This window comes from Periophthalmus magnuspinnatus, chromosome 17 (genome assembly GCF_009829125.3).
Source record: "Periophthalmus magnuspinnatus isolate fPerMag1 chromosome 17, fPerMag1.2.pri, whole genome shotgun sequence".
Lineage (NCBI taxonomy): Eukaryota > Metazoa > Chordata > Actinopteri > Gobiiformes > Gobiidae > Periophthalmus > Periophthalmus magnuspinnatus.
Window position 1 is genome coordinate 7588958 of NC_047142.1, and position 24898 is coordinate 7613855.

Sequence of the window (24898 nt, forward strand, 5' to 3'; positions counted from 1 at the left end):
CAGCTCAGACTCCGAGGAAACTATCACGATCATTGATATTTTATTAGTGTGTGTTTTAACAAATAGCCTACATAACATTGATTGATTTTACTTTTCATAGTGCACCTGAAGACAATTTTAGACCTATAGAAACGTACTAAATGCAGCAACAGGAGAAGGAGAGGAACTCTTTTTTTTATTTTTAAGTGAAGTTTGACGCATACTCTGACTTATGCTGAACCGGAGTTATTTGCACGAACTGCTGCCATGATTATACACATTGTTGTTTGTGAAAATGTTACACACTCTCGTTTTCAAAATCTAAATATCATATTATAAAACAATGACTTGAATTTGGTGTTTTGTATCAATTCACTAGCTATAATATAAAAAAACCGATTAATTGCAACAAAATGCCAAATACATAGGCTACACTTACACCAAATATTTAATACAAATTGCGTCTTTATTGTAGAATTTGTTTGATAAAACATTATTATTTAGTTGTTTTTGCCAGGCTTTTGTCGGGGATGTTCGTGTCCCTTTAAAGCAGCTGTGACAGCTGACTCCGCCTCCCGCCCAGCTGCTCTGTTATGATTGGTCCAAACAAAGGTCAGCTGACGCAGGGGAAACCACGTGCGTCTCCTAGCACTTCAAGATCAAGATGGCGGCCTCCGTGTGTCGGTGTTACGAGGTAATTTATGAATTCATTCATTCCCTGCCCTTTTTTTTTTGTTGTTTTTTTTTGTTACCCAGTTTTCAGTATCTTAATAAGATGGATTACCTTTTTCAATATATGGAATTGGCGGTTGTTGTTTTATTTTCTACTACATATGCCCTCTTCTGTATTCAATTGCATCAGACTAACTGACAATTGATAAATATACATTTATTTATTTATTAGTGGTTGTAGCGTTACTTGAATAATATCACGTGGCCACTACTTCACCTACCTATGTATTCTGAGTGTGCAAAGAAAGCTGCCTGTTGACAGTTCTGGTGGGAGATTGTATGCTTTAGCCCTAGTTGTAGGTCCTTAGTGTCCGCCGGCCCCTAAATAACCTTAGTATTGTTATTCTCGCCCTGCAGCTGGTCAGCAGACGGGCACTGACCCTATGCTCACGGCCCCTGGTGTCCTTGGTTTGCCACAAAGATGTCTATAGGCTACAAAGGAGCCCTGTCTCATCTGTGCAGGTACTGCAAACTTTATTGTGCACTGTATATTCAAACAATAGATTTTCTTCATTGTATAGTTATATTTAAGTTGATATTATAGGATTAGTATACTCACCTCTCTGTTTCTTTTGCAGGTGCGGTATTCATCTGGACGCAAAGGTTTTCTTGGTGAATTTGTGGATAACCTACGGCAGGAGTTCAGCAAGAATCAAGAGATGAAAGAGAACATTAAGAAGTTCAGAGAAGAGGCCAAAAGACTTGAGGAGTCAGACGCCCTTCAACAGGCTCGCAAGAAATATGCAAGTATTATGTTACAGACATAACTTTGCCTTAATGTTTTATTATATTTAAAAAAAATTTATTATTTGTTATTATTTTAACAGAAATCAATAGAAGCTGAGACGGTGAAGACATCAGAAGTGTTTAAGAAGACACTAGGCTCTCTGTCAGAGACAGTGAAGGAGGTCAGAATCACATATCTTAACTCTACATATTTTTTTTATGACAGAAACAAATTGTAGGCCTGTTTGTTGTGGTTGTAGGGTTTGGAGGAGGTGACTCGTACTGATTTGGGAAAGAAGATAAAGGAGGGAGTTGAGGGAGCAGCTCGCACAGCTATTCACTCTGCAGAGTCTGTGTCTAAAGGAGGAGAGAAACTCGGCAAGTCTGGTGCATTTAAGGCAATCTCACAGGTCAGAGGTTTAAAAACATTAAGGCAGTTAGTATTATTCTAAACACATAGGGTCTTCTATTTACCACATGTATATTTTTTGTAGGGGGTAGAAGCGGTGAAGAAGGAGATAGATGTAGGTGATGCTGGTCCTTACAGAGCACCACCCCAACTGAGAAAGAGAACAGAGTTCTCTTCTAAAGATGCCGACTTTGACTCAAGAGTCTATGAAGCCAATGAGTAAGTAACTCATTACATAAAGAGTATTACAGTGGTGGTATGTCTATCTAGTTACTGATTATGATTACTTTTGTGTTTAGGGAGGCAATGGGTGTTGTCTTACACAAGGACTCCAAATGGTATCAGCAGTGGAGGGACTTTAAGGACAACAATGTTGTTTTCAACAGTAAGCAGACATGAATCATGCTTATGATCTGGTAATATAAGAACGGAAATAATGATAACTGTTCTTGTATTATCACACCAGTAGGTGGCACTATGTAGTTCTGTTTCCACTTGATCTGTGGCATGATTACTTTTCTTTCCCTCTCAGGATTTTTTGAGATGAAGATGAAATATGATGAAAGTGATAATGTGGTCATCCGAGCATCCAGAGCAGTGACAGACAGGGTGACAGGCTTTCTTGGTAAAGAAACTCTCTAATTTTACTCAGAGGTTCTGGTTTACAATTCTGTTCATAACATATTATCTGTCATTATCCAGGTGGTCTTTTCTCAAAGACAGAAATGTCAGAGGTGTTGACAGAGATTGTGAAAGCTGATCCCTCTTTTGACAAAGACACTTTTCTCAAACAATGTGAGAAAGACATTATTCCCAACATTCTCGAGGTAAAAACACCAAAGACACCCAACACCCAAGATACTCGTTTTTCAAACATATTACTTACAATAAATTGTTTATCTACAACAACTTTCTTGTGCACTTGTGCAGGCTATGATCCGAGGAGAACTGGATGTGTTAAAAGACTGGTGCTATGAAGCTGTAAGTGTTTACTCTATTTACATATTACTACTGACACTAATTTTAAGGGCCTTATTTGTTACAAGTTCCTTGAGCCTCTCTTAACTTATAGTTGTTGATTCTTGTTATTAGACTTACAGTCAGTTGGCCCATCCAATCCAGCAGGCCCGAGCACTGGGTCTCTTGTTCCAGTCCAAAGTCTTGGACATTGACAACATAGATGTAAGTACATTATGATTACACAATGTTACAGAAAAGCAAGGACACTTACATGAGTGTTTTGTTTGTGCTGCAGCTGGCTATGGGGAAGATGATGGACCAAGGCCCAGTGCTGATTATCACCTTCCAGGCTCAGGTCGTCATGGTTATCCGCAGCCCCAAAGGAGACATTGTGGAGGGAGATCCGGTGAGTCAGCCATAAGCTCTGCAAAAATACAAGCAACGTGATATGATCAGGATCAGGAAGTAAATGGCTGCATAATGAGTTTTTATACACAACCTTTAATTTGTTATGGCAAAATTTTATACACATTATTGTACACTGTTAACAGAAACATAAGGTTGCATATAGTTTTATGCTTTCTGATGCATGCAGTTTCATCCAGCACAAACCATACTGGCCTGTGTCGCATTGTTTGTGCCTTCTAATCATTTTCCATTGTAGAAGCTATAAACCCATTTTAAAGCCTCTTAGCAACCCCGATTTTACCATTGGATACACTGCCAAACATCCTTCTCCTACCTGAGAAACTACTGTCCTATAAATAACAATATCATTTTATGGTTGATAAAGAAAAGTAAGCATAGCACAGCAGTTTAGTTTGGACCTTTTTAGAAGTCTGGGGACCCAAATGTGAATGGGAATCACCCATTTCCCCTGGAAGGACATGTCCTCAGAGATCTGACACTCTGCCTCTATGCCCCTGAACAGGACAAGGTGATGCGGATGATGTATGTTTGGGCGTTGTGTCGGGACCAGGAGGAGCTGAACCCCAGTGCAGCCTGGAGACTTTTGGACATTTCTGCCTCCAGCACAGAGCAGATCCTTTAGGACGACCAGGTGCATCATAGACATTGACAAGCCAACTGAAACAAGATGAGAAATGTAACAACATGCCATGAAAACCTACATAGACCACCACAAAACAGTTTTCACATGTGAATACTCATAGATGTGCATTGAAAAAAGTAAGTGACCAAATCATCTCCATACTTCATAATCAAAGATGTACTGGTTAACTGAAGTCTGTAAATATGTTGTAAAAAAAAAACAAAAAAAAAACAGTGGAGGATTATAAATAAACAGATTTACTATTACAACAATAGAGAGATTAGGGATGCATTCACACACACACACACACATAAACACCTCATAAAAATATGATTACACTGGATCCCGTAACTTAACTCAGGCTAGACCTGGATGAAACCAGGACATGATGGCACTAATTAGTCGGGATTAAAACTGGACTCAAACCAGGACGTGTGAATGCACCCTAAATATACATATTACTGCTTTGCTCTGTAGTAAAACAGTAATCAGAAAATCCATTTATATAATATGCATGCGTCCGATACAAAGTCTGCTTCTTTGTTGACTGGGACCATGTTATGTGTGTTCATTTAGAAACATGTAAATTCATGTTGCTTTGTCAGTTGGTTAAATTATGTGACTACACATGGACTATGAATGCCTTGAAGGTAATGTTATTTATAAGAATTCCAATTTGAATGAACAAATTCACATTCTTTTACTGTATACTGTATGTAAGTTAAATTCCGTGCTATAAAATAAGGTTTTTAAATATATAAATGTGTGTGGACATTTTGACAAAACGCTGAACATAATGTTGAAGCAACAGATTATTGTTCCATGTTTACTACTTATAATCTGTCTGCATATTATGTCTGAAGGAACTCTAGATTGAATCACAAACATCCATGTCAGTACTTACTTCTCACTTTTTGTTCCCATTATTGGCATATGTAGCCTTGAGGCCAATCAGATGAAAATGAAAAATTGACTCCCAAAAATAGATCTATTAATGCTGTGTTTACTTAAAAGGGTAAGTAAGGGTATTATTTATTCATAACAAAGGTAGGTAGATAAATTTCATACTGACTAAGTGGTGCATCAACACTTTTAATGCCTAAAGCTTGCCCCATCCAAATGCATCGATCTTTACTATACAAAGAGAATAATGTTTCTTGTCTGTGCCTACAATAAAAGCCAGAATATGATTTGTTCTGTTTCTCCCATTCAGCAGCTTCTGTGTGTCATATGTTGGTACTTACAGTTGAAAATTAACCTTCTACCCACAATGCTTTGTGTGTGTAGTCCTTTTGATTTTCTCATTTCAAATCTGGCACATCTTGATAGATGCCGATGGAGCATTGAAGCTGCTTGATAAACCTATGGATTTGGCTGTATAAAGACGATGGATCAGGCTTTAAATAACACGTGCCTGTTCACACCCTTACGACCCAGTACAAAGGGGACCTCATCCCACTCCTGTCTGCAGTGATGAATGGCTGTGGTTGTCCTAATACTAACTATCCCCCACCATACTAACACATACAGCAAGTCACTCCCTCCTTTAATTCCCTCACCGTAATCTAACTGTACAATTATGTATATATCACAGAAATAAGACAATACAAGAATAAATTGCACACCATCTGTTTTAAATCAAGTTGACCCTAAATAATGTTGACCCTCTCTTCTAAAAACACTCACAGGTTTCCTAGTTTGGGGAGGAACTTGATTGTTTTGTGGAAATAATAGACACTCCATTGCATTATTCAAAAACAATACAAGTGACAAACAAAATGGTCACTGCATCTTTTACAGTGTAACATTGTGTTAATCAGATACATAAGTGCATTTCTGTGGGCCACACAGTGTGAGGCTGGCTGCACAAACACAATAGTCAGCCTTTAGATCTGCAGGCATTTTAAGTTCTTTTTATCCTGGCCTTTTTCACATGTTTATAAAGGAACATTATGTATAAACTCAGCTTGACTATATTACATAACTAAACACAATGCAGTTTTATGTACTATAGCTTTTCTTATATACAGTGTATTTTTAGTTTTTCTTATAGCTGCTGTCCTTTGAAAGGTGTCCGTCAGAAACCATTGGGGGTTGTTAATGACTCGTTATGTCATTGTCCGGAGAGGAACCATCACCATCAGCTCTGTTGACTCACACCTGCCCCAGGATCGGCTGTGCCTCCCCTGATTACCTGCTCCAATTATGCCCGTGAAGCATCTCAGTCTCATTACCCTCAGACTTCTGTGTATCAATTAGAGGCCAACAGGATCACTCTGCTCTGCATGAGGGGATAATATTTTCCGTTAGAACACTGTGGATTATTAATTAAAGCTACAGGGACATCCCGTGGGCCACAGGCAGGGGACAGGCCTGGGAGAGAAGGACCTAGATCTGTGAGCTTTTAATTGGGCTTTTACATACACACACCAGTCAGTCAGTGAGGTGAGAGGGCACGGTAGGTCAAGAGTTTTTCATTGTGTATTATTATTTTTTAAACGGATGATGTAACAACGTTTAAATTATGCAAACCTGAATGGGGGTAAATAATGTAATGGGAGAATGAATCCATATAAACAAATAACAAATTGTTTATGACCTACATTCATCTGACTTCTCAGTATCTGTTCAATGTTTTATCTGTCTTTAGCATGATGAGTATGTCCATTAAAAAGGGCACTTAATCATTACAGGCATCAAATCAACTTCAACAAGTTCATTTTACTTCGCTTCATTTTATAACCACAAGTAACATGTAGTTATTCCCATGGGTAAGACACCTTTTTTGTGTGAATATGCATATGCAGAGATTCAGATCAGCACTGGCTTTTGAAACAACATAGTCCTAATGTGGAGATGGGCCTGTCATGCTAATTACTACATCGAATTCTACATTGTTCAGTCTATGAAAGCTTTTTTTTTTTTTGAGTCAATATTTATCGTGTGTATATCATGTTTTTTCTTTGCACTAGCGGAAAATGTTAGGTTATTTTTGGCAATATGATTTGATATGAACATTTCAATCATAAAAGGTTAAATTAATAAATTCTATGACTCATTACAGAAGCAAACTAAGTACAAAAGTGTTTTTGCTGTTTATTTATTGCAGCTCACGTTTTTTTTTGTTTTTTTTTTACTAAATTGTAGATTTAGAATAGTTTTGAAGTTTAAACCAGCTTTTGAATTTTTGTGTCAGTGGCATGAATTAGTTTCAATATTATCGTTTATCGTCTATATTTACTTCAGAAATATATCGCACTTCAAAATATATTGTCTTGACAGAGCCATGTGGAGAATTCAAGTGTAAAGTTTACACTAATGAACTTTACATGAAGAGTTTAAATAGAGGCAAAAGTATTATTTATATTAGTTGAATTATATATATTTTTAAATGTATTATAGTTATATAGTAGTTTTCATTTGTACTGCATTGAGTTGCTGTTTGATAAGCTACATCTTTGTTTACTTGGCTCCAGCTGTGTCACTTTAGCTACAGGGGCCCTCCATGTCCCTGCCCCACCAAGTCTTCTTACATAACGCACCCGCCACGACCGGCTCTGGGCCCTACACTCATCCAAACGCAGATTACGTGCTGCGTCTAGGCGCGGACAGAATCGCGTGAAGGGCAAGAGGCACGAGGGCGGGCCCACAGAGGAACTTATTAAAGCCCCGTGGAGCAGGTCTGCAGCCGCGTGTCACCAGGACCACAAGGAACGAGCCCGGAAGAGTCGAGGAGCTGAAGAGCCGAGGAGCTGAAGAGTCGAGAAGCTCAAGAGCCGACGAGCTGAAGAGCCGTGGAGCTCAAGAGCCGTGGAGCTCAAGAGCCGTGGAGCTCAAGAGCCGACGAGCTGAAGAGTCGTGGAGCTCAAGAGCCGAGGAGCTCAAGAGCCGTGGAGCTGTCCGTGGTGCTGAACCCGAATCCGCCTCATGGAAGTTTTACACCAATTTCTTCGGGATAAAAACTTTGTCAAAGTTGCGAGGAAGTCGTAAGTTGCCGTTGGTCACAAGAGATGAGTCGCACTGACTTTGAAGTTTGTTGAGTAATTCGTCTGCTTCACTGCTGCTTTAACCTTATAATAAAAACAACCGAAAGACGCGGTTTCTCAGCTGATGGTGAGTCCATTTGGATAGGCAACTTTTTTATACTTAGTCACGAACCAAGATACTTGTCAGAGAGTTTTATTTTTATTTTTGATTGAACTTTTTAAAAGCTACTCTGTCTATAGCCTGTAATTACTTCTTGAAAGCACAAGTACTATATTTTTCCCCATGCCATTGCCTTAAAACTGTGTATAGTAGTTTTACAGCATTGTGTTGTTAAATTAAGAATAGGTTTAGTCTAATGAGCTGCAAATTTAGTGACAAAAACTGCAATAGCTTAAAAAAATCATTTCTTTATTTAATAGCATGTGGGTGTAAATTGAACATCAGTTAGGTGATAAACCACTTGCATTGAATTAGTTCAGCTGGTGTGTATGGACATCGACACTAGTGCTCTTTCACTTAATCGGATTACATAGGCAATGTTTTATGGGGGAAAATAGGTCAAGATAAGTTTTTCACTAGAACAAAACTGATATTATATTCAACATCACAGAAGTGTACCATACTTTGTAGTTGAAAGTCAACTTGTGTTTAACCTGTTTCAGCACAGTTAAGTAGTGCTATAGAAGTACTATTTACTACAACTGCACAGGTTTATGTTCAATATCAAGTCGTATTATTGCTGGGTAACAATAATATTACAACAGAAAGCAGTAAGCCAAGAAATGAGTAACTGCCTCATTAATTATTTACAAACCTTATTTTAAGTCATAAATAAGAGAGAGTATCCCCATATTAAACTCAGTACACCATTGTCAATCCCAGGTAAACAGAACATTATTACCTGCTTGTTTAAGGTCACAAAATGAATTCTTGTGAGTTTTATGCCATGTTATAATGCTGTAACCTCATCAAAAACATACATGGAGGTGTTTCTTTTTTTTTTTTTTTCATTTACACAGGTTTAAGTAATCCTGTACTATTAATCTGTCTACATCTCCAAATCTTAAAATGATCTGTTTCACCATGTGATGTCATGTAGTGGTAGTTTTCAAGTTAACAGCTACATTTTACCTTTTGTTTAGTAGAGATTGGCAATACCAGAGTTGAAATTATGCAAATTATTCTAGTGTATGGAGTGAAAATACAGCGGAGCCCTTCCTGTATTAACATATGACATCACAAGGTGGACCAAAGTATTTTCTGTTTGAAAGAGGAACTCAGCCTAAATATGCAGGATTTGTGTGTTTAACATGTGCAAATGAAACAAAACACAACTCCAGGTTTGTTTTTGATGAGGAAATGACATTGTAACATAGATCCGAAAACAGCGGATTATAAGCACTTAGATAATAAAATATTAACTTATCAAATCACTGTTAGCTGGTTACATGCACCTTTACTTTATCTATTGGTTTCCTTATACCTGCTCCGTCGGCACTGATGTAACCCTGGTCCATTTGATAATTGATACTGAGGTAGGCACTTTCTTTCATTATGTCTTTAAGTTGCCTATTAAAAGCCTGGCCCTGCTTTAAGACCATCAACCCCACTATCAATGCCTGTCTGTGGGAGAATGGAGAGCTGTCAGAGGGAGAACCAGGCATAAAATGTGCTGATGGAAGAGGCAGTGGTGCACAAATGTCGCTGTTGAATCCACAGGGGTACAATGCATGGGGGGATCCCTGGGATATATGTGTACTGATGTAAATGTGTAAACACTTCACACTACTATGTTTAACTTTTTCTTGTTCCGTTATCCACTTCACTTTATTGCTGCACAAAAATAAGACTACGCTATAATAATTCAGTGTTAATGTAGAAATTACTGCACTAACTTAATAAATACAGCAAGGGGATTTTTACAGATACGTTGGTTTGTTGTGTTGTTATATTTGAGGAGATAAAGTATAGATCTGATCAACTGATAAAACGTCAAGAGTAAACAGATTGTATTCATACTATAAGTTCTACTATCATCATTTTTTACCTGAGCGTCTGAGAGAGTGACACCAGCTCACAGTAGATACCATTTTTGTTATTTTATTGTAATCTGTGAACTACTGTGTCCAAATAAATAAATGTACTTTTGCCCCAAGAGAAATAAGCTAAAATATTACATCTTGGCAATGCAGTGGTGCAGCAGTATTTGCTTTAGCCTCATAGCAAGAACGTTCTCAGTTCGACTCCCGGGTAGTGTGGAGAGTCTCCCTGTGTCTGCATAGGTTTCCTCTGTGTGCTACGTCTTTCCTACCTCTAAGAACATGTACAAAAGACTCCCCTCTGAGACCAGGACTCCCCTGCAAATAAGAATCCAAATCTCAGTGGTACTGTCCTTATTAAATATAAAGAATAACTATATCTTTATTTATGTGTGATACGTGCCTTGGTGGAGGTCTGTGCACTCCAACTACCAAGATAATACATTTCATTATTATTTTACTTCAGTAGATGTAATGATAGTTTGAAAGTACAAGTGCTTTATTCAGTCACTTGTCCTCTGTCTACACATGAACCAAAACAGTGAAGCTTTAAACAGTAAAAATCTGTATATCTTGACATTTTCCAAGGTCCCTGTCCAGCCTCGAACCCCTTGAATCACTCACATTTGAGCCCAGTCAGCATTTCGACACAGTTCCTCATGTTGTGTATGTTTTTCTTCTAGGTAACCACTGATTCTACAACTTGCCCCTCCAAACGCCACCAGAACACTGACTGAACTTTGACCTGTGATACAATCCTCATGTAGAGATGATGTTTGATGGAGGAGTGCAACAAAACCAGCTGACATCTTCAAAAAATTCTATTTACTGCAGCTTACGTTGAGATACACTGTCAGTTTTAACCTTCATTTGTCACTATAGAGAAGCCCTCTCCATTGAAAAGGGCATGTTGTTCAATGACACTGGAAATATTGATGCATTCAGACATGGAACACTTGATGGCTGCAGTTAAGGCAAGAATAGACTGTGACTGTGGCTTATAAGGACAAGTGGGTCACTGGGTTAGCATTTGTACTACATATAGCATTTGAAAGCCCAACTTGTCTTCTAACATGTAGTGATTTGCTGGCATATCTTTTACTCCAGATGCCATTCCTAACCATAACTTAGCTTTTTGCCTCAAACTATGACATTACAGTGTTTTCAAATGACCTTCTGGAAAGCTATGAACGTAAAGTAAATTAAAATGCTGCTGTTGGTATCTTGAAACCTTCAGCTTTTCTTGTATGGCTTAACTTTTCAATATGGGTGACACAAATTACTGGGTGGTGGACTATGAGTTCTCCTCTTCACCTCCGTTCCCCAGGGGTAGCTCTGATGTGGACCCTATGGAGGGGCATGGGGAGCAGGGCACGGCCTTCTGTCTGGTGGGCCTCTTGGTGTTACTGCTGCTGTTCCTCATGGTGCGATGTGTCCGAATCCTTCTGGACCCCTACAGCAGCATGCCGGCCTCATCCTGGACCGATCATAAGGAGGGTCTAGACAGAGGACAGTTCGACTATGCTCTGGTTTAGAGAAAAGTCAATGTCATGATGAGAACAAAGAAGTATTTAAGTCAAAGGTTGTGACTTTAATGACCCGCACACTCTTGTTTGACAAATTCAAGAGCTGCCACAAGAAGAAGAAATTTAAAAGGTTTAACAAGAGTTGTAATGTAAGGTTTTGTAAAATGCTGTATCTTTATTTTTTCCTTTCCAAATTGTTGACAAGTAATGTGATTTTACTTGCAGTGGGCTTTGTGCTTTGTTGCAAACCTAAGTCAGAACAGTTACAGAATAAATAGAGGCTGAGAATCCTAGTTTATACTTTAAAACTGACCTATACAGAGTGGATTATTACAATTAAACATCATATATATTTGAATGCTACTTATTTATATAGAAAGCCATACTTTGTAAATTTGTAATAGAACGTTCCTCAGGTAAAAATGTCTATTAACCAAAGATTTAGCAGCTATTTGTAACAATTTGATTTTCAGTCTCTTTGTGTAAAGTTATAAGATGAGAGGCTTATGCACCTGTCCCTTTAAGAGGCTTTGTGGGATAATATCAAGAGAATCTGTTTATATAAAGGTGATAATGAAAAGCACTGATGCCAATTCCTCTCCTAATCCTTACCTTTTGCCCTCGTGCAGTTCACCAGCCAAAACCGTGCCTGTAGAAATATCTGTCCTTTATTTTAAATCTGAATTTGATAATCTATTGTTAAGAAAACAAAATGTCTTAAATGAACGCTAAAAATAATAAAAACTACTTTATGGACGCTGCTTTGGTTCAGTCATTTATTTTTTATTGATCATTAGAGTCAATCATTTTGCCTTCATTTTATCACAAAAGTCTGCGAATAGAAACGTGCTTAAACTCTTGCTGCAGCTCTATAGTCAATATCGAGAGATTTAGAGCAATTTAAATCAATAAGGAATCAATAGAGGCTCGTAAAGAGAATGAACCCTGCTCCACTTCAGGAAACACGGGAAGAAATATCGCCCATTTCAGTGAGCAGGTTAATAAAGAAATGTTGATGACTAGTACGTTGGGAGAAAGACCGTTTTGTATACTTTAGTAATAAAATAAAATAAAAAACACACATCAAGATCGCAATATTGTGTGAAGTTTTTGTCAAGTTAGTTCTTATTCCGTTCTACTTCAAAATAGATTGTGCTCTTTTCTGTCCTCTTGTGGAGACTGTGTGAACTACAAGTCAGAGAAATCCCTTTTTAGTTGCAAATTTTCCAGATTATATCAAAAATCTTGTTGTGCATTAACATCTAGGACACAAACACATACAGTTGTATTGTGAGAAAACTAATGAACTGTGTATTTCTATGATTAATAATCCCTCTGATGCAAAAAATAAAAAATAAAATCAACACTTAATGGAACTACAGACATAAACACTTAATCTTAATACTATAACCTTTCCCTCAGTAGACTAGTCTCTGTGTGGTTGTTTTCACAGACATTATGGATTGACAAATACAATGTAATTCAAATATGTAACATTAGTATGAGTTCAGTTGAAAACCTCAGTACCAGGACTCCCCTTGCTTTATCACACTCCTACAGATGGTTTGAATACCACTGTCAAACTCATTATGGCCCCAGTTCAACAGATACACTTGTGCTCCAGTGGACACCAATAACTCACTGAACAAAGCCTCTCTCATGTGTCTCTATGCACAGTTGCACACAGTGACCCAAGGACACACAACCAGTACACAGATATACAAATGACTGTCATATGGAAATCAGAGCAGTATAAACACATTAGGTCGTATTAGGGAGCCATCTGGATGAATAAACATCATTAATAAGAACATTACAACATTATATCATGCAAAACAGCTTTGTACATTTGTACATTGTTTACTTGGTTTCAATAAACAGAACAAGTCATCAACATTTTAGTGAAACATTCACATCTATGCAAATCAATGGTCTCAGATTTGTTTTAGACAAGACCAACATATGCACTATGGATATTCCAGTGGTGGAAGAAGTACTCAATTTTGTTACTTAAGTAAAAGTACAGATAGTGGAGCAAAAAAATATTCAAGCAAAAGTATCACAAGAAAAACCCACTTAAGTAAAAGTATTAAAGTACTCATTTAAAAATGTACTTAAGAGTAAAAAGTAAACGTATTTCTTTTTTTTTTCTTCAATAGAAACAATTGAATCAGTCTTTTTCCTTTTCAGTGCTGTTCAACATGAGTAGAAAATATAGATACCTGCTCTCAGATGTGGTGAAGTAAAAGTAAAAAGTGTCTACTTTAAAATGTACTTAAAGTACAGATACAAATTGTGCTTAAATACAGTATTTTACAACTTTTTCTTTGTTACGTTCCACCACTGGGATATTCTGTGTTTTCTCATAAAAAAACAAACAAAAACAAAACAGTGTTATGTTTATTAACAGAACACTGTAGTCCATTTCCTGCAGTCACACATGTGGGCCATGGATTGTACCGTTTGCATGGACCATATTATTTAGGCAAATATGCTTTCCTGTGGTGCACTATTTTTACTTAAACAAAGAGGTAGAATGGTCCATGGTCCACCTACATAACAACTGCAATATCAGTAAATCAGAAGACCTCCTCCATCTCCTCCTTTAATTCAACATGGGACAATGGTGTGTGGGACTCCAGCTGGGAGCCTTTCAAAAGTTTAGACACGCAAAGCAAACATGGGTGGACTTTCTGTCTGCAAAGAAAAATAAACACGCATACAGAAGACACTGGCCATCAAGAACTGAGTATATCCAAGACAGAAAACTTCAGTTCTAAGAAAAACAATTGCACCTTTAATGCAAGTAATTTATAACACCATGTCCAATAATGTAATTAATAAAACATAGTAAAAGAAAAATATAAAATCTGTCAGCTGGACAAAATGTTGTAGGAGTGAAGACGTTTCGCTGCCCATCCAGGACGCTTCTTCAGCCCTGATAAATGAAATATAATTAAAGTCACAACATCAGAACCATCCAGACACACTCACACTTGGATATGTGTCCAAGAGGTTACATTTAATGTTATAGACTGTTGTTATTGCTGCTGGTTTAATGGAGCAGGAGACGCTCCTTGTGTTTCATTAACCACACAGCTTTGGGAATGCACCCACCCGTTATCAGCAATCTGGAAGTGTGTCAAAATAAAATAGCAATAATGACAACTGCCCATAGTGAAAATATAGAGGTTTAAAAATGACAAAACAGGATTAAAATGAGTTGATCAAAATATATATTCAAACAAACATATATTTATACAACAGCAAATTAGAGAAAGGAAAAGAAAACGAGATATTTACGCACCGGTTTTATTTTGAAAGTGCGTCAGCCCCCTGTGATTGTTGAAGGCTTTACGCACACAAGCCCTTCACTTATCTCCGTGTCGTCGCTAGGATTCAGCAGCATTGAAGCGCATCTCATCTCCCATTACCACAATCACAACAAGAAACGCTCTTTTTGGACACATTTATAGCACCTTGGAGGATTTCTGAAGGGGCCAGAAGATCAGGTGAGTCTAAAAAAGAGTCAAAATATAAGTATGACCTATCTTATTATTATAAATAGAAAAATATAGGCCTTTAACAACCTACTTTTTTCCTCTGTATGCGATGGGATAGTTGGCCTTGAGTCAAATAGCTGTATAACTTGGCCTACGTTTTGTGGCTGTGTGGATGTAGTAATAGCACAGTCATACGTGATGTACTGCTGATACAAGTGTACTGAGCATGGGAGGAATAGGAGCTCACGCACACACATACACACATACCCCCCCCCCCCCCACACACACACACATACACACATACCCCCCCCCCCCCCCACACACACACACGCACACACCCCCACCCACCCCCACCCCCACACACACAGAATACACAAATTAAAATCTTTTGTGCTTGCAGAGATCCTTTTTTCTCAACACAATGCCTGTAATTGCAAGCAAACAACGTATAATGAGTTAGAGCACTGCTGTGTCTTTCACCACAATAACACAACTAACTCTGTAGTTATTAAGATCCTTTCAAGGTAACACAGCAACTACATTTTAGCCATGTGACTTACATAACCACTGACACCTTAATAAACCACATGAACAGTAATATTCATTGTGTTTTTCCCACTCCAGGCTGTATCCACTGTATCCACAATGAAGCTGGTACCAGATTTATGGAGGCAGGAGTTGTGGCTTCCTCCGGGTGTGACTTGGGAGGACATGGAACGCCTGGGGCCATCTGCTCGCCCCCGACCCCAGGACCTGCTCATCACACTGCCCCTCGCTTTGGGCTTTGTTGTTCTGCGGTACCTTTTTGAGAGGTAGACCCAATTACTGCTTCTCAATGTTTAGATGAGAGAGACACATGACAGCAGACTATGAGCTATTTTTAGTAATTAAATATGTTATGCAAATAATATGTTTATTTAGGTGTGGAGGTTTTTATTTAACTTTATCCAGACTATTGATGAGCAAAAGACAATGCACAGTGACTTTAACATTTATTGACTATGATTTGATTAATGGTTTTAGTGACACGATGCTTTAAGTTCAATTATTACACGTAACAAAATGAATATATTAAGTTATTTGTGCCTTTGTTGAATGACATATTTACTTAGTTATCCTTAAATCAGCTAACAGTTTGTAAAATATGTGGTTTGAATCTTATGTAAAGTTTTAGCACTTTGTTATTACCAGGTATGTTGGGGCTTACACTATTGTTCAAACATGTGCTAATTAGTAACTGTGTAATCACTCAGTCCTTACTATTTTAAGTAGTGTTTTTATAAACTTCTCTTGATGAAATCTGATACTATTGTTACCTTTTATAATGTCCACACGAGTCCGTTTGATTTACAGTAACGATAGCACCCCAGCTGCTACTATCTGGCTCTTTGTTGTCCTCACCACAGGTTCTGCGCCCCACCCATGTCCAGATGTTTGGGGGTGAGGGATAGGTTACAAGTGCCTGCAGCCTCCTCCCCTAAACTGGAGTCCTATTACAAACAGAAGAGCAGAAAACCCTCACAGGTAAGTCATTAAACCAGAGCAAGTAAAGCACAAACCGTTAAAAGATATATGAGCTAGTGGTAAAACTTCCTCAATGAGCGCACAGTGAAACAAAGGTCTGTGTGATTATGGAGACGCTTCCTTGTTCCTGGAAAAATACTCTAAGGGACACGCTCCACTATATGTTAATCGAGTCAACAGTTCGTTACACCTGGCCTTAGATTTAACTGTTATTCTGTTGTACAGCATAAATTGTAATCCAGTTTCCTAAATGATGAATACTTATTTTCATACATGTTCAAAAATTGCAGTCTAGATCAAAAGTTGTTTTTCTTTTGGCCAAATTTGCATATTTTCTTTTTTAGGTGATTTGTTTTAAATGTATGAAAATCCCATAAATCGCATAATACACATATGTCAAGGCATTTTATGTGGCCCCCAACAAGGTAAATAAAAAGGTACGACTGTCTTAAAATGTCAATTTATCAGAAGATACGCAGTTGCATAGTCATAGTAGTAGTAGTGTAAAGTAGTTACAGTTGTTTTACATTACCTTTGGCCCTTTGAAGGCAGCCATTTTGCTGATGTGGCCCTCAGTGAAAATGTGTTTGACACCCTGTCATAATACAAACTAGAATAATGTTAAATGATTTGTCACATGCTACATCTTAGATCAGGTGGTCTAAGAATGTTTTGGTTTTTTTCTCTTTCAGAAAGAAATAGTACTTCTGATGTCACAGTGTGGGAAAACTCAGAGGCAAATTGAGACATGGTTCAGGCTCCGCAGGAACCAGGACCGGCCGGGTCAGACTAAGAAGTTTGGGGAAGCCGCGTATGTGGAGATTTCTTTGTAATTGTACTTATAATGTATTACAAAACATGCAAAAGTATTTACAGTGTTTGATTTGCTCTTCAACAGATGGAGATTCTTTTTCTACAGTGCAGCCTTCATTGCTGGATTAAGTTGCTTGATTAATGTAAGTTACTTTCAATAAGGAAACAAACCCACTTAACATTACATCACGTGTCTGAACTACAACAGATTTCATTATGTTGAAATCCATTTTCTTTTGCTGATCCGGGGCCGGGCCGCGGGGACAGCTGTCTAAGCAGGGACTCCTAGATTTCCCTCACCCCAGGCACGTCCTTTGCCTTTTGGCTCAGCTCCTTCTTTACCACGACAGTCCAATACAGCGACCGCATCACTGCAGACGCTGCACCGATCCGCCTGTCAGTCTCACGCTCAACTGGAGTCTTTGCCTCCATTATTTTGAAATGCAATACCATTTTTATTTTCAGTTTAAGGGACTAGGACTTTAACTATATTAATACCAGTTTGACAGTGTTATTACTGTAGCGTCTGGTGTATGGAAACCTTTTTTTGTTCTGGTTGTTTATTTTCTGAACACAAGGGCTACTGTAGGCCGTAACCCACGCTAAAACAAAAGCAAAACAACAGCAGCCTCAACCCATCAGAGTCTCCAAAATCAGATAACAAGTTCACATCAACTTGTCGACATAGCAACCAAGTGCCACAAGAGTTACATAAACAACACATACACAGTTACAAGAACAACAAAAGGTGTCAACTCTGAACTAAACACAAAATATCAGGTGATTACATCATGGTACTTGTTTTGTGTTTACAGCGGCCGTGGTTTTGGGACCTGAGGGAGTGCTGGAGACAATATCCTGTACAGGTAAAGCCATGTTTAAACTTTATATGCAACTTTTCGAGTGGGTAGCGTATACCTCCTGTTTGTTCTTGTTCTGTTATTGCTTTTGCTTGGGATGTTCCACTTTAAATTATTGACTGTATATATAAAAATGCACATCTATAGCCCGCTAGCTGCCGCGGTGAACGTAAGAAGTGAGCATGGGCGAGAACTAAGTACCAGTAGTCCTTTGTAGGTCTGGTTCCAACTGACTTCTATTGAAAAATCTTCTCCCCTCTCCCTGTAACTGCTGTCAAATTCGTCATGTTGATCTTAAAATGTTCTTTTTAACCATCTTTACCTGATCTTGGTGCTTTTCTTTCACTATTTTCTCCCTAAATCAAGACATGATCATTAATAACAGACCAATCGTTGTAACTGATATGAAATAAAGGAAATAAAGACTGTAGTGATAATATTTTACCTGCTTCCTTGTTGTTTTACTCCTTCCTTATTCCTTGTTTTGCCCTGATCTAGAACTATAACGAACACTGTAATATTAAACTCATACTGACTTTTTTTTTTTTTTTCTCAGCCCATGGAATGGACACATTATTGGTACTACATGCTTGAGCTTGGCTTTTATGCATCACTGCTTCTCAGGATTTCTGTGGATGTTAAAAGAAAGGTAATGACTCCAAGGTTTGTATATTTTAAAATAAAGTATACATTTTTTTAAATAAAAAGGGAAAAACTGAGCCATTCTGAAATAGCCTCCTTTAGCTTCCTATCATAACATCACATGACCTCTCTGTAAATATTAAATATCTCTTGTGTAATCATGTTGTATCTTGATGCGTGTTGTAGGATTTCAGGGAACAAGTGATCCACCATTTGGCCACAATCTTCCTACTGAGTTTCTCCTACTGCGCCAACTACATTCGCATTGGGACATTGGTCATGCTCCTTCACGACTCATCGGACATCTTGCTAGAGGTGCAGTTGTACTTCTTATGCATATTGTTTTTTTTCAGCTGTGGGATGTTTTGTGATAAAACATACGATAAGAGGAAGTTTAAACTCAATGGGTCATGAGAAAACTCTTGTCTTCTGAGTGAACTCTGCAGTCTTCCTTTGCCAGAGTTCACACGTCCCATGACTGGATTCTGCTCCAGTTAATAAGCAGTCAACAGTAGGGATGCATGAGAGGTTTGGTAACTCTGAAGTTTGCTTTGATAATGTCATACTCCCAGATTGGGGGGTGGGGTGGGGGAGTATTACAACAAAAATCAAACATTATAACAATGCTCATTTTAGCTGCCCCTCATCTGTATTAAATATTATTGAACTATAGAGTGTTGTGATGAGGTCTGAAACTGAGCTGTTCACCTTCGGAGTAAAAACTGCTGTGTGAGCTTTAATAGTTTTGATACTGCCTTGACAACCACAACAAAAGGACTGCCCTTAGTCAGAAGTCTATTTCTGCACTTTAACTTTTTGCATACATTTAATGTCATTGTGTGGAACATTCTTGGCAAAGCACTAACATCCCAATAGGGCTGTTATTGCTTTGCCACCAGAAAATAAGTTACATAGAGCACCTCTAATTAAATTTAATTAAAATAACTTCATTTGTCCCCAAAGGGCAATTAAAAGGCACACAGAGCAGCTGACATTTCATCACATAAAACACACACACACTGAAGTGTGCACTTACACTTGGTCTTATTTCTTGCAGTCTGCTAAGATGTTCAACTATGGCACAGGCTGGAGAAAAACATGTGACTCTCTTTTCATTGTATTTGCCGCTGTTTTTCTTGTCACTCGACTAGTCATTTTCCCAAGCAAGTAAGTTGTTTTTCTATATTTCTTCATGCATTTTTCTACTACAATACTTGATTAAAGTATTTTCTGTTAGCTTATCATGCCATGCCAAAAGTATGTTATGCTAAACTAAAATGTGTTTTGTCACAGGATCATCCACTCCACTCTAGTTCTGTCCATGGAAGTATTTGAGCCCTTTTTTGGTTACTACTTTTTCAACATTCTGCTGATGGTGCTACAGGCGCTCCACTTGTTTTGGGCTGGTTTAATCCTCAGAATGATCTATAAGTTCCTCAAAGGCAAGGTGAGGAAATGTACTTTCTTTGCTAGCAGTTTTTACAATGAACAATTATGCTTTCTTGACCCAGGACTAGTATTGTCACAATAAAATTGATTTATCATTTTAATTCTGTAATATGATGTCATTTACACTGAATAATGTATTTTACCATGTGGTCTTTATGAGGCCTTTGACCATTACAAATTCTGAAGTGCAATGTCACTATGAACAATATTATTGAAAGTAATTTATGCCACTGACAAAATATAATGAAGCAGGATAATTCCCATAAACCCTGTTTGACACTACAACACTGATAAAAGCATGAGCTGTAATAAATAAAGAGCTGAATTAAACTCTTAAGTTTACAGTCTATGGTCACCATACTACAGAAAAAATGTTCCTCACTAGTGCAAAGAAAATGTACACGCAATAACATCATTACCATGTGGTTCTGTATCCTCTTACCATTATGCAAAGTCCACTATAATATATAATTTTCAGTGGTGGAACGTAACAAAGTAAAAGTAGTAAGGCATTTGTAGCTTGAACAAACAGAAATATACAAATAAAAACAGCTAGGAAAAAAAAAAAACTTTAATTGTTTCTTTTGAACAAAATTCAGCACAAATCTTTATCAAAATGATTTCATATGAAGTCTTATAAGACCTCATAATCTGCACAAAATGCTTTTACTTTTTACTCGTTAAGTAAATTAGTATTTTGTTCTGGTATCTGAACTTTTACTTAAGAAACAAAATACTTCTCCCACCACTATAATATTATAAGATTTTAGTTTGTCAGTATTATTGCATTACTTGTAATGACACATTTCATACTTGATTTCAGCTGGAGAAGGACGAGCGCAGTGACGATGAAAGTGACATTGAGGAGTATGACAAAGAGGATGAGGAGCAGTTTGAACAGGGCGCCACCTGCTGCTGGGACAGAGGCAAAGACAGCCTTAATTCCAAACTCTCAGTTCTGACCAACAGTTGTGTCCTGAACAATTTAACCAACCACAGAGCATCTGTGGCTGACCGGATGAGGAAAGCCCAGTGATGATCACATTGTGTTCAGCTCTGAAAAAGCCATACCGACTTTTGAATACTTTGAGACGAACGCCACGCTGGTGGTCACAAATACTGTACTTCATTACACTAGAGAAGTTTTGTTTAATTAAGAAAGCATTTATGTTGTAAAGGTTGTTTCTTTTTGCCATAACTGTCATGTACATAAACGCCTGTGGGATGGATGGGATGGGCGTGTTCATGTTAAATCAGGTCCCATATGACGGATGGTTGATGCATGTGCTGCTCAAGGCAAAACTCACTTTAGCCTTTTGTGCCTTTGTTACCAGTGTCAATCTTTTTGTGCATAATTTATTATTTAAAACGATCTGCAAATGGCACATCACATACAACTATTGAAAAATACAACTTAGCATTTGACAAGGAGTCACACTGCTGGACTGAATACTTCTCTGTCAAAGTATTCATTTGCAAAAACAGATCATTCTTTAAAGCTGAAAATTTCTATTTTTGTTATAATATTCTGTGAGTAAGTTTAGAAAATATTGAATGTCTCACCTGTTTTTAATGGCTCTTATGTTTTTGCAAATGAACAAATTAATGTGATGTTTTTGGTTTTTTTTAAACTAAAAAAAACAACTTTATTAATAGAGTAATAGTCTCCTCAGAAGAAAATGCAGTAAAATCTAAGTTTAGAGAATGACTGTAAACAGTGACGCACATTAACACAGAAGAAACACAGTGCTCTGTAAGACCTCCCAGTAATAACCTTTTATATTGTAAATATATTCCTGTATCACACAATACTAACACAATAAATTGTATTGAAGAATATGCTCATTCCTCAGGGTAATATTGCAGGTAAAGTAATGTATTTCATATTATATTTGACTGGTGGGAAAGAAAATTCTTGCAAACAAGTAAAAAGCCTATTTTCTGCAAAGAAGAAAGAAAACAATACCACCACAAATGTCTCCGTGTGATCCAGAAACCAAGTGTGATCATTTAAAGATGCACTATGAAACTTTTTCATAGTGAGAGCCCACTCACTGTAGGTTGTTTTTCAATGTAAGCCTATTAAGAAATGAAGCATGTGGAACTGAATAAATGGAAGATATATACGTTTAATGCCATAGGAACATTACAGAAACCTCCACCAGAAATGTGAATTCTTTAAAAAGGATGATGTGGAGTTTTCATGGATGAGAAAATGAAAAGATGGGGGAATGGTAAGTGCTTTTTCACTTTCAAGGCACTCAAAGCGTTTTGCATAAAGAAAACACTCACGCATTTCCACACACATTCACACATGTACATAGACACTGGGGACCAGGTGGGTTAAGTGTCTTACCAAAGGACACGATGGCAGCATTTATTTGTGGGATTTCTGCAAAGAAGAAAGAAAACAATACTGGACAATTCCTTCAAATGCAGTTTTTTGTGCATCCCAAACCCTTCTGAAAATGAATCTGTGATTGTGTAAGGTAAACTCGAGGACTTGTAATACAAACTGTGTCCACCAGGGGGCAATGTCCCACATGTTTTAAATGAGACAAAGCAAAGATGACGTTTTTTTCACATGGACTTTGAAACTAACTAAACGACCATATGCATCAGTTGTGACTTATGAACAGCATGAGTTACACAGGTCTATATTATCTATATGATCTATGTATGTGTGTACTCTCCCTGCATTGTTAGAGTTAAAATACAATGACACTTTTATGCTTTGTCCATTTGACAGTGCGCTGTAACAATATTTCACATTTGGACACAGCTGTTTGACAGGACAGAACGACAACATGGACACGTCCAGTACAAAACGTGATAAGGACAAAGAACATGCACAGAAACAAACTAACACAAATCTGCTATGGACAACACAAAGATATGAATTTGCCCCATGTGCTGTTATTACTGTTTCAAGATACGCTGAATTTGTTCTTTTGGGATTATTTTTTGTCTTTAATTCAATACAGTTATTTAGAGATAATTTAGTTTTTCCTTTATATTGATTAAAGTTTACATTTTAGGGGGGGTCATCTCATTATAGTTCTGAGGGAAACACATGTGCTACACAGACACATGAATGAAACAGTGTGGAGAACAGAGTGAATTATTGGGTACCACTTAAGATTTTCTACAGGCAGCTCTCCACGTGGCAGGCACATGGACGTGATCATAAGACCCAAATCCAGAAATAAAACCCTGAGGAAAACATTCACTGTTCAGTCTTTAGAACAGATCCTGATTGGTGAAATGCTGGGAGTGTTCTTTCAGGTCTTGAAGTGACATTATTGTGTGGATTCTTTGTAATATTTGTAGAGAAGACATCCCAGATATTTCTTAAATATGTTTAATAGTCTGTGGCCTATTTGCTCATTGTGGGTTTAATTTCCTGTCTGTCTACAAAGCCTCTCATAAAAACATAAACAGATCCATGACAGTCTGAAATATTTAATTGTGTTTAGATGGGTAAGAGTACATGTGTATGCTGTGGAGTCAGTAAACCTGTCCAAACTGAAGTAGGACTAATCAAATAAAAACACAGGAAAAAAGGGAAGAAAGGAAAAGGAAAAAATAAATAAAAGAAGAATGGAGACTCAACCCTGAAACTGAATGTCAAAACTAGTTTTAACTTCATAACTCTACTCACTCATTCATTCATTCCTGCTTAATAATAAAATATTAGCTCATTGTAAACCCCCAGCCCAAACCCTCAACCCACCCCCTCAACCCGCCCCCTCAACCCGCCCCAAGCTCTGATCATTGTTTTATTTCTATTTCTTGTTTCTATCTCTTGACAAGTCCTGTTAAGTTTTGTATTATACTGTTTTTTTTTTTTGTTTTTTTTTGTTTGTTTGTTTGGTTTTTTCATATATAAAATAAAAAATAAAAAAAAAACACAGGAAACCGACAAATGTCTCTATGGAATCCAGGAGCCAGTGTGATCATTTAAGGCAAAGCGAGTTTATTTGTAGAGCACAATCCGTACACAAAGTAATTCAAAGTGCTTTACAGAATAAGAAAGACATTAAAATCACACAAATCAAAACATAAATAATCACAAATAATCATCATAAAATTAACATTAAAACAATGACGTGCAGAATAAAAACCTTTCACTCATATCACAGTCACAACTAAACAGAACCGTTTTGAGCCTGGATTTAAACATTGTCAAAGTATATAGTAGATTTAAAGGTGCACTATGAAGCTTTTTCTATCTCCATGGTGACAAGCAGGTGGTGTCACCAGCCAAAGGTACACGTCAGATGTGTGGAGAGAAGAGCCCACTCACTGCAGCTTGTCTTTCAAGGTAAGCCTCTTAAGAAATAAAACACATGTAACTGAATAAATGCAAGATATATACGTTTAATGCAATTGGAACATTACAGAAACCCTCCACCAAAAATGTTACGTAGTGAACCTTTAAAAATAAGGATGATGTGGGGTTTGCATGAATGAGAAAATGAAAAGATGATAAAATGATAAGTGCTTTTCCACTTTCAAGGCATTCAAAGCATTTTACATCAAGGAAACACTCACCCATTTCCACATGTACATAGACACTGGGGGCAAGGTGGGTTAAGTGTCTTGCCAAAGGACACAATGGCAGCATTTACTTGTGGGAGCTAGAATGGTTCTGACAGCTCTAACAATGATGCTCACGTCAAAAGCTGGATTTGAACC

The 24898-nt window shown here is 37.6% G+C and overlaps 4 protein-coding genes across 4 annotated transcripts in view; 3 read left to right on the forward strand and 1 right to left on the reverse strand.

Moving 5' to 3' along the window:
- Positions 1 to 23517, reverse strand: part of slc25a36a (solute carrier family 25 member 36a) — a 44040-nt gene extending 20523 nt beyond the window's left edge. Inside the window, exon 1 of the mRNA XM_033982490.2 lies at positions 23508 to 23517. The gene's annotated coding sequence lies outside the window, so the exon portion shown is untranslated. The remainder of the gene's footprint in view (positions 1 to 23507) is intronic.
- On the forward strand, positions 596 to 5063 carry LOC117385673 (mitochondrial import inner membrane translocase subunit TIM44-like). The gene is made up of 13 exons (XM_033982977.2): positions 596 to 673; positions 1069 to 1173; positions 1290 to 1454; positions 1539 to 1619; positions 1698 to 1847; positions 1932 to 2065; positions 2146 to 2231; positions 2379 to 2471; positions 2549 to 2673; positions 2777 to 2827; positions 2939 to 3028; positions 3102 to 3212; positions 3738 to 5063. The coding sequence occupies exons 1-13, from the start codon at positions 644 to 646 to the stop codon at positions 3855 to 3857; spliced, it is 1341 nt and encodes a 446-aa protein (XP_033838868.1). The 5' UTR covers positions 596 to 643; the 3' UTR covers positions 3858 to 5063.
- Positions 11149 to 11418, forward strand: LOC117385317 (cortexin-1-like). The gene has a single exon (XM_033982612.1). It carries the CDS (start codon positions 11149 to 11151, stop codon positions 11416 to 11418), a length of 270 nt encoding a protein of 89 aa, XP_033838503.1.
- On the forward strand, positions 14804 to 22041 carry LOC117385316 (ceramide synthase 2-like). The gene is made up of 11 exons (XM_033982611.2): positions 14804 to 14921; positions 15537 to 15724; positions 16319 to 16436; positions 17129 to 17247; positions 17335 to 17392; positions 18065 to 18115; positions 18666 to 18758; positions 18938 to 19066; positions 19809 to 19918; positions 20045 to 20198; positions 21024 to 22041. Exons 2-11 carry the CDS (start codon positions 15558 to 15560, stop codon positions 21234 to 21236), a joined length of 1212 nt encoding a protein of 403 aa, XP_033838502.1. The 5' UTR covers positions 14804 to 14921; positions 15537 to 15557; the 3' UTR covers positions 21237 to 22041.
- Positions 23518 to 24898: the final 1381 nt, after the last annotated feature.

Excerpts from the sequence above, each read along its gene's own strand:
- LOC117385673 (XM_033982977.2), top strand. The coding sequence starts at position 644 with ATGGCGGCCTCCGTGTGTCGGTGTTACGAG. Across the intron at positions 1,455-1,538 it reads AACAGGCTCGCAAGAAATAT|AAATCAATAGAAGCTGAGAC; the intron begins GCAAGTATTATG and ends TTATTTTAACAG. Across the intron at positions 3,029-3,101 it reads TGGACATTGACAACATAGAT|CTGGCTATGGGGAAGATGAT; the intron begins GTAAGTACATTA and ends TTTGTGCTGCAG.
- LOC117385317 (XM_033982612.1), top strand. The coding sequence starts at position 11,149 with ATGGGTGACACAAATTACTGGGTGGTGGACTATGAGTTCTCCTCTTCA.
- LOC117385316 (XM_033982611.2), top strand. The coding sequence starts at position 15,558 with ATGAAGCTGGTACCAGATTTATGGAGGCAGGAGTTGTGGCTTCCTCCG. Across the intron at positions 17,248-17,334 it reads AAGAAGTTTGGGGAAGCCGC|ATGGAGATTCTTTTTCTACA; the intron begins GTATGTGGAGAT and ends GCTCTTCAACAG. Across the intron at positions 19,067-19,808 it reads CATCGGACATCTTGCTAGAG|TCTGCTAAGATGTTCAACTA; the intron begins GTGCAGTTGTAC and ends TATTTCTTGCAG.